The sequence below is a fragment of the Gorilla gorilla genome, chromosome 16 (genome assembly GCF_029281585.2).
Source record: "Gorilla gorilla gorilla isolate KB3781 chromosome 16, NHGRI_mGorGor1-v2.1_pri, whole genome shotgun sequence".
Taxonomy (NCBI): Eukaryota; Metazoa; Chordata; class Mammalia; order Primates; family Hominidae; genus Gorilla; species Gorilla gorilla.
In genome coordinates, this window is record NC_073240.2 from 75861694 (window position 1) to 75870589 (window position 8896).

At 55.6% G+C, this 8896-nt stretch overlaps 1 protein-coding gene across 1 annotated transcript; it reads right to left on the minus strand.

Moving 5' to 3' along the window:
* Nucleotides 1-1633: 1633 nt before the first annotated feature.
* On the minus strand, nt 1634-3800 carry RPP25 (ribonuclease P/MRP subunit p25). The gene has a single exon (XM_004056529.5). It carries the CDS (start codon nt 2912-2914, stop codon nt 2315-2317), a length of 600 nt encoding a protein of 199 aa, XP_004056577.1. The 5' UTR covers nt 2915-3800; the 3' UTR covers nt 1634-2314.
* Nucleotides 3801-8896: the final 5096 nt, after the last annotated feature.

Below are 8896 nucleotides of genomic sequence, written 5' to 3' on the forward strand. Positions count from 1 at the left end.
AGAAATCCATTGCAGCCTTATCTCCGTGACAAGACTAGCAGACCCTGCTTTCTTTTTTTTTTTTCGAGATGGAGTCTCACACTGTCGCCCAGGCTGGAATGCAGTGATGCAATCTCGGCTCACTGCAACCTCCGCCTCCCGAGTTCAAGCGATTCTCCTGCCTCAGCCTCCCGAGTAGCTGGGATTACAGGCGCCCGCCACCACGCCTGGCTAATTTTTGTATTTTTAGTAGAGACAGGGTTTCACCATGTTGGCCAGGCTGGTCTCAAACTCCTGACCTCGTGATTTGCCCGCCTTGGCCCCCCAAAGTGCTGGGATTACAGGATTACAGGCATGAACCACCATGCCCGGCCTCAGGCCCTGCTTTCATAGTCCTGGTAACCCGGCAATCAGTCACTTGTTGTCTTGGAAAGTTGGACCCTTTTCAGAACCAAGACCAGTCTCCTTTAAGCTTCTACCATGCAGGACCTTGTCCAAGTTTTATCACTGCCTTTAGATGCTGAAGTCCAGGAGAAGCTAGGCCATCTTGTCAGGACAGTTTACATTCTTTCCATGCTTCTTGGGCCACCCCTGAGAGGGTCAGACAAGCAAACCCAAACCCCTTGGCCCTCTCCAGGGACTCATCAAGAGCAGGAATTTGGGGAGAGCAACGAGGGACAAAGTCTGGATGACAAAGCTCACTCCAAAGCTGAAGCAGAGATACTGCAGGGGAGGGAAACCTCCCTAAGAGCCCCTCCAGTCAGCCACAGAACGTATCTCTTGTCACCAACAGGATTTATTTCAGGGTTCTGCCAGCAAAATGACTTATAAATACATTCTTCCGCATCTCCCCCTTTCCAGGGGTGCTGCTGAGTTGCATGGGATGAGATCTGCTTCTGAGATCCTGGGGCTGTATGCCACCCCCAACTCACCAGAGCTCTTCCAGCACACAGCAGCACCCCCACCCCCCAGCTGGCTTGGAGTTGGGCAGAGAAGCTTATGAGGCTGTTATCTCTCAACAGACAGCTGTGCAGGGCTGGAGGCAGCAGCTTATCAGGAGGCCTGCAGTGATTCACAGCCCAAGACCCAGCTTCTCTGCTGAATAGTAATTTCCAGCAGTGGATTTGTGCTCAGTCTCTCTCCTCCCCCTTTCCCAAGGGTGTGCTGTCCTTTCTCAGAGAGAGGGCAGTGAAGGGGAGATCCTACCCACAGAGCTGGGGGCTTTGTGCCAGCCTTCTGGGTAAGGTTCAGTTTATTGTCTGGAGGCTGCAGATTCAGGGACCTCAGCAGGGTCTGCCACCCTTTGCAGTGACCTCCAGGAGAGTTCATCGCTGCTCTCCTTCCTTCCCCTCCCAGAAAAACAATGTACCGCTCCCTTTCCCTTAGTGGCGATGTACAGGGGGACACGGGCCCCCATTTGCAACAGCCCCTGAGGCCAGGGCCAGCCTGGGAGGGCGGAGTGGGGGAGGAGAGAGGAAGAAGCCAGGGACTGGGCAGTGCCTTGCACCATTTTGAAGCTGTTCAGTCTCTGTGCCTGACCCTGAAGACTCCAAAGACTCAGGACGCAAGGCTGGAGGGGAGGGGAGACACAAGGGGCCAGGCGAGAGCTGTCTCTGCACAGGCGGGTGGTTAGAAAAAAAATGGGGGACAGAGCCATTTTTGTGCTTGTTTTATTGGAAGCAAGACTCCAGCCAGCTGCAGGGCTCAGGGGAGGAGGCCTGGAGAGTTCAGTCCTGGGTCTCCCTCTGGGCCAGCAGGGGGAAAAGGGGTGTTAAAAGAGCTAGAACCCTCAGAGATGCTCCTCTGAAGCAGGGGAAAGAAAACTAGAAAGGAAAACTGTCCCAGGGCGGGAAGCGGAATAGGGCCCCCACATCTCAGACTCTCCTACCCTCAAGCAGTTAATTCTCACCCCCTGCCTTCCTCTGTCAACGGTGGGGGTGATTCCAATAACTCTTCTCAGCTTCCATACTTAAGGTGCTCTTCGTGAATGCTGGGTGGCTTTAACCCTTGGGGGTCCCAAACAAGTTTCCAGAATCCCACTGTCCACCATTCTTCCCCAAAGAAGGTCCCAGAAAAGGTGAAGTTCCGTGTCTTCACGCAACACGGGCATAAGCAGCAATCACCGCACGAAGTTTCCCTAGGGTGGTCGGGGATCCTCTCCTGCCACTCCTGGGGCCCCTCTCTTGTCGCCTTAAGGTCCATGCTACCTGTCTTGAGGAGCTGTGTCCAGGTTGTGGGCTCCGGAGGACCGAGGAGTGAAAGGCTGGAGGTACATCTGAAGGTGGAGGCGCTGGCGGAAGATCCTGCCGGACTAGGTGGCCCACAGTCCGGAGTTTCAGGCCGTCTGATCCTCGTCCGCAGCCCCTGGCTCGGGTTGCGATCTCTTCGCGGAGCCTTCTCCAGCTGCGGGTTCCCCTAGGCTCCTCTTGGACGTTGGCGCGGCTGGCGGGGACGAGGGACCAGGATGGGGATTCGGGGGCTGGTAGCCGGGCTGTCGCGGATCCAGCGCGTCCTTGGAAAGTAGGATGGCGAGGCCGGGCACGTTCTTAAGTACGCTGAGACTAGCGGCCGGCTCGCCAGGCGTCTGACCCTGCGTGGGCCCAGGCGGGAGGCTCTGCCACACCTCGCGCACGCTCCGGTAGCGCAGCCGCGTGACCTGGTGCAGGCCCGCCAGGCGGCGCTTGAGGATCTCGGCGCACGTGACGGTTTTGGTGGTGGCCCGGCCGCAACCGCTGAAGACGATGGCGCGCGTGGCTGGCTGCGCCATGCTGGCGGTGGCGAAGGCCATCAGGTTCCGGATCTTGCTGCCTTCCTTGACCCGCATGTGCACCGCGCCCGGCGCCAGGTCTGCGAAGGGGCCGGAGCCCGGGCCGCCTCCCTCGGCCCCGCCCCCCGCTGGCGCCTCTTCGGAGCGCACCTTACGGAAGTTCTCCATGCGCCGTCGTCGCCGGGACCGCCGGCTTTGCCATGGGGTGGCCTCAGCCCCGGGGCTGCATGGCCGCCGGTCGCGCCTTGCAAGGGCCAGCAGGGGTAAGGGCGCTGGAGCAGCGCAGACGCCGGCGGGCGGGCTGGGACGGCGCGATCTCGGCCTCACTTCTCTCGAGCGGGCGCCGCTCTACTCAGCGCTCTCGGCGCCCGGTGCTCCGCGCCTTTAGCTGAGGCCCCGCCCCTGCCGCCAGGCCCCTCCCCTGACCCGGCCCGGCCCGGCCCGCCCGGGCCCCAGCCTCACTAGCCTTTCCTGGCGAGTCTGGGTCCTCAGCTACGCGGGCGTGGGAGCGGGCGCGCTGCGGGGCGCATGAGCAGGTGAAGGTGAAGTTCCACTATAATCGCCATCAGCGCTCTGAGAGCCAACCCTCACAAACCGGCAGTCTAAATAAAAGCTGCGCTTGCGGTGCAAACACTGCTTCAAATCCGGTATCCGAGCCCTTCCCATTTGCAACTGAAGGCCGCCCCTCGTCCCCTCCCAGGGAGAGATTTCCAAGAGGCTTGCTGGGGCCTCGCCCCTCCTCCCCCGCCCCGGGGAACACCCCCACCTTTTTTCCTCTCCCAAGTATTCTTGCCTCAAGGACAGCTAGTGCGCGGTCAGCAGAGTGCGGGAGGAGCTGGCTGCGGCTCCACTCCGCGTCTCCCCGCGGGCGATTACGTCGCGGCGTGGTCCTCGCGGGGCGCGGGAGACCCAGACTTCAGCCTCGGCACGCCTGCCCGGAGCTCGAGGCTCCCGGACCCCCGTCCACCCCTGGGACGTGAGGAGTGAGGCTTTGGGCCAGGCTGTTCCCCGAGGCGCGTGGGGAAGCGGGCGTGACCTCTTCTGAAAAGGCGGTAGGCTCGCTCCACCCATGCCCAAGAGCCCACCCTTAGAGCTGCGCGCTTTAGGGTGAGCCAGGCAAGATGCCTTGCCAGCGTGGCCGCCCCCTTCCTCCCAGGCGGAATTCGCTCAGGCAACATTGGCCCCTTGAGATCCAGTGGGGTCCTTTTCGAAAGGAGGCTAGGTGAACGCAGGTTTTAAAAAAGAGAAGGGAGGGGCCGGGCGCGGTGTCTCACGCTTTTAATCCCAGCACTTTGGGAGGCAGAGGTGGGCGGATTACTTGAGGTCAGGAGTTCAAGACCAGCCTGGTCAACATGGTGAAACCCCGTCTCCATTAAACGTACAAAAATCAGCTCGGCGTTGTGGCGCGCTCCTGTAATCCTAGCTGCTCGGGAGGCTGAGGCAGGAGAAGCGCTTGAACCCGGGAGCTGAAGGCTGCAGTGAGCCGAGATTACGCCACTGCACTCCAGCCGGGGCGACAGAGCAAAACTCTGTCTCAAAAAATAAATTAATTAATTAAATAAAATACAAAAGAGAAGGGAGGGATACCCCATTCTCCAGGATGTGATTATTATGCATTGCATGCCTGTATCAAAACGTCTCATGTACCCTCTAAATATAGACACCTATTATGTACCCACAAAAATTAAAGACTTAAAATAAAAGAGAGAAAGAAGGGAGGAAGGTGGGGAGTTGAAGCCCTGGGGGCATTATGGAACTACTGGATGCCTCTCCGGCGGAAACTCCACGGGACCGAAAGAGAGGCCTGGGGTCTCCTGCCAGGTGAGAGAAGCATTAGAGAAAGATGAGATTGGGGGCTGTCACGACTACTGATGGAAGGGAGGGGGTCTGAGAAGAGGCCCGACCCTCCCTAAAACTGCTCTCGGGATTCGCCCGTCCTCCTTCCACCCGCCCTACGCAGTCAGGACTGAGGGAGGGCGGCAGATCTGGTCCTAGCCAGGGGACTGTGACGGGGCGTGGCGGGGAAGGACACAGAGAGCTGGGGCGGGCGGGCAACCGGGAAAGTGCTGGGGGCATGACGGTGCCTTGGATTGCTGGGCCTCAGTTGGAGATGGGGCTGCCAGACGCTCTTCTCCCTCCTCCCGCTCTTCTCGCCCTCTGGGCATCTGCAGCAGCTCTCGGTCCCTGCTGTTCAAAACCAGGGTTTACCCCCTTATCACTTCTTGGGAGCGGCCCTCGGTCCCTGCTGTTCAGAACCGGGGTTTACCCTCTTACCACTTCCTGGGAGTGGCTGCGGCGCCTGGACCTTGGCACCGCAATGTGTGAATGGCTGACCCCCTCCCCGTGTCCTGGTGGGATCAGGAACCCTCGGGGTATGCTCCGAACCGGGACTTCGGTCTCGCTCCAGTCTCCATGGGCCCCACACAGCGGTGGGGGCTAGAGGCACAGCAGCCTTGGGAAGAAACAAAGACTGTCCGCAGCGCGTAGCGGGGCGTGGAGAACCGAGGGCTGCGTAAGGTCAGGCCCTGAGAAAAAGCCCCCGAAAGGCTGGAAGTTACGTTGGAACAGGCTGGTTGTGGAAGGAGCGAGCTCTCCGTCCCCGGGAGTATGCAAGTTTGGGCTGCACGATCACTTGGAAGGGATTGGGCGGAGTTCTGTCATTTGGAGAAAGGGTCCTGGGAGCTTCAGGTTTGTGTAGGGCGAGGACGGGGCGGTTCTGCGTCCGGCCAGGTTGGCCCTCGAGGACCCAGCCGTCCCCAACCTCCTAAACTGCTGTCGGATGTAGAAGACTCGCATTCACTGCTCTCCACAGTCCGTGAAGGGAGAACGCCGAAAAGGGCTGCATCCTCTCCTGCCGGTCCCCTCCCCTTCCCGCGCTCCCTCTGCAGCACTTAAAATGTAAATGTACATCGTGATTAGCCGCGGGGTCGCTAATTACAGCTGAAGCCATTCATTACACTGTCAGCGCGCGTCGCAGCCCGCCGGCTGTGCGCTCCCTCCTGGCCGTGGAGGGGTGTAGGGGGTGGGGGCGGGAGATGCGGGGAGTGAGGGCGGAAGGATGGGGTGCTGTGAATTAGGGTAATGTGGCAGGCCTGGAGGAAGCTGGAGTGGGAGAGAGCGGGCAGCGAGCGGGGAAAACAGGGTGGGCGGTGAAGGACGGGGCGGGGTGGCGAGGAGAGAGGAGAAACGCGGGAGGCAGGAAGGAATTGGGGCATGAAGTAGTGAGGACACAGGGAAAGGGGCTGTATGAGGGGGGAAACAGCGTAGGGGACAGGGCGAAGGGAGAAAAAGCTGCGAAGAGGGTGGGAACCCCAGGGAGGGGCCAGAGTCAGAGGAGGGGGGCACAGGGCTCAACCTCAGAAAGGCTGGTAAATAAAGTAGAGCATCAGTGGTGCACACCACACAATGGTTAGAAAAGTGGAGTCAGTGAAGACGTTGTGTTAAAGGAGCTGGGTGCCAGCCATACACAGAGTAGGGGAGCATTTATTTCCGTGTGTTTATAGATGTAAATGTATTTTTAAAATATCTGCAAGAAAACAGCACACTGACCTCTTGTTACCGCATGAAGTTTTCATTACCTTCTTTAAGAAAAGGACAATTAAATATGAATACAGAGTCTTGGAGCAGCTTGTATAAATGAGCTACTGACCCTGAAGCTTCAGCTTCTATTAGCTTCTTTCTGCCTCTGTGTGACCTTGGACAATTTACTTAACCCATTTGCCTTGGCTTTGTCATCTGTAAAATGGGGCTAATTATAGTAATCTACCTCACAGAGTGATTATGAGACACAGCCGTCTTGGAACCTTGGCTGCTAAGTTCTCAGGAAATGTTGGCTGTTATTATTTTTCATATATTATTTGTGAATTTAAAAAAATTTAAAGGGATTAGGGGAAAGAAAACTGGTGAAAAGGAAAAGAAATTGGGAAAGACTCAGAAAAAATAGCAGTTTTCACTCACAGTGAACTGGTGAGTGGCAAGCTAGACTCCTTTCACCCTGGGAGGAGGTGTTGGGGTAGTTGGGCTAGAGGCCAAGCCTAGCCAATACATATCTGTTAAGGTTCCCTGGGACCTTTCCAGCAGCACACCCTACTTCCTGTGGACAGATCTCTCATGTTCACACTGGAGGGGGATCGCTGGTACAGCCCCTCTCCTCTGTCTCTTGTTGCAGGAGGAGGATGAGGAGCTCTTAAAACCCCTGATCCTAGTCCCAGCCTCTTTGGGCAGGGTCTTGGGAGCATGCAAGTAGAGTCAGGAATTAGAAAGTTAGCAGGGCCAGGCTGGGTGCAGTGGCTCACACCTGTAATCCCAGCACTTTGGGAGGCAGAGGCGGGCGGATCACGAGGTCAGGAGATCGAGACCATCCTGGCTAACATAGTGAAACCCTGTCTCTACTAAAAATACAAAAAATTAGCTGGGCGTGGTGGTGGGCGCCTGTAGTCCCAGCTACTTGGGAGGCTGAGGCAGGAGAATGGCTTGAACCCGGGAGGCGGAGCTTACAGTGAGCCGAGATTGTGCCACTGCACCCCAGCCTGGGCGACAGAGCGAGACTCCGTCTCAAAAACAAAACAAAACAAAACAAAAACAACAACAACAAAAAAGAAAATTAGCAGGGCCAGAGGGAACTCAGATTTAGCAGGCACCCACTGAGTGCCCAGCATTGGGTCAGATGTGTTTAATCTCCACACTCTTCCTTTCCGGGAAGGTATCATCATTGTTTGACAGATGTGAAACTGAGACCCAGAGAGGTTAAATAACTTGCCTTATGTACCACAGCTAGAAAGAAGCAACCACAGATGTTTGAACCCAGAATTCTGACTCCCTTTACTATCTCAGCTGAATGTATGAGAAAAATAAACTTTTAAATGACTCAAACTGCCCAAAGGGGTTAGCTTTGGGAGATGAGGGTGTTTCCATAGTGGAAAAGATGTGTTGGTGATCTATTGCTGCATAAAAATTACCCCACAGCTCAGCAGCTTAAAACAGCAAACATTTGGCCAGGTGCAGTGGCTCCAGGAAGTTTAGACTGCAGTAAGTTGTGATTGCACCACTGCATTCCAGCCTGGACAACAGAGCGAGACACTGTCTCAAAACAAACAAACAAACAAACAAACAAAAGCCCAACAACAATCATTTATTATTGTGAGATCACACAATTTCTGAGGGTCAGAAATCCAAGAACAGCTTAAAGAGGTCTCATCTAGCTCAGGGTCTGTCATGAGGCTGCAGTCAAGATGTCAGCTGGGCATGGAGGATCTACTCCCAAACTTACTTCACATGTCTGTTGGTCAGAGGCCTCTGTTTCTCCACTGGTCTGATCATGACCTGGCAGCTGGCTTCCCCTAGAGCAAGTGATCAGAAAGAGACAAAGAAAGAGAGGGACAGAGAAAATAAGCAGGAAGCTGCAGTGCCTGTTATGGGCCAGCCTCCTCTGAAGTTGCACGCCATCATTTCCAGTTTATTATATTAGTTGGAAGGTAGCCCAGCCTACATTCAAAAGGAGGGGTTTCAGACTCCATTTCCTGAAGGGAAGGGTATCAAAGAACTGTAGGCATTTCAAAAATCACAACAGAGCCGGGTGCGGTGGCTCACGCCAGTAATCCCAGAACTTTGGGAGGCTAAGGCGGGTGGATCACAAGGTCAGGAGATCGAGACCATCCTGGCTAACACGGTGAAACCCGGTCTGTACTAAAAATATAAAAAATTAGCCGGGCATGGTGGCGAGTGCCTGTAGTCCCAGCTACTTGGGAGGCTGAGGCAGGAGAATGGCATGAACCCGGAAGGCAGAGGTTGCAGTGAGCCGAGATTGCGCCACTGCACTTTAGCCTGGGTGACAGAATGAGACTCCATCTCAAAAAAAAAAAATCGCAACAGAAGGGGAGTGTTTGGGAGGCAAATTTAGGAGGAGACGAAAGAAGGAGTCAACATATTGAAGCAAACACGTGGAAAGAACACTGACCTTGAATCAGGAGAGCTAGGTTTATTTCCCGGCATACAGCAAGCACTTAATAGATGTTTAAGTGAATGCATGATTGACAACTTTTCTGAGATTGTTTTCACAGACATAACAGCAGTTACCACCCCACATGCTCTCCTGAGGATTGAGTGGGATTATGGGTATCAGAGCTCTCTGTAAATGTAATAGTGCTGGGT

What these genes read in the sequence shown, in the direction of transcription:
- RPP25 (XM_004056529.5), bottom strand. Translation starts at nt 2,914, where the DNA reads ATGGAGAACTTCCGTAAGGTGCGCTCCGAAGAGGCGCCAGCGGGGGGC.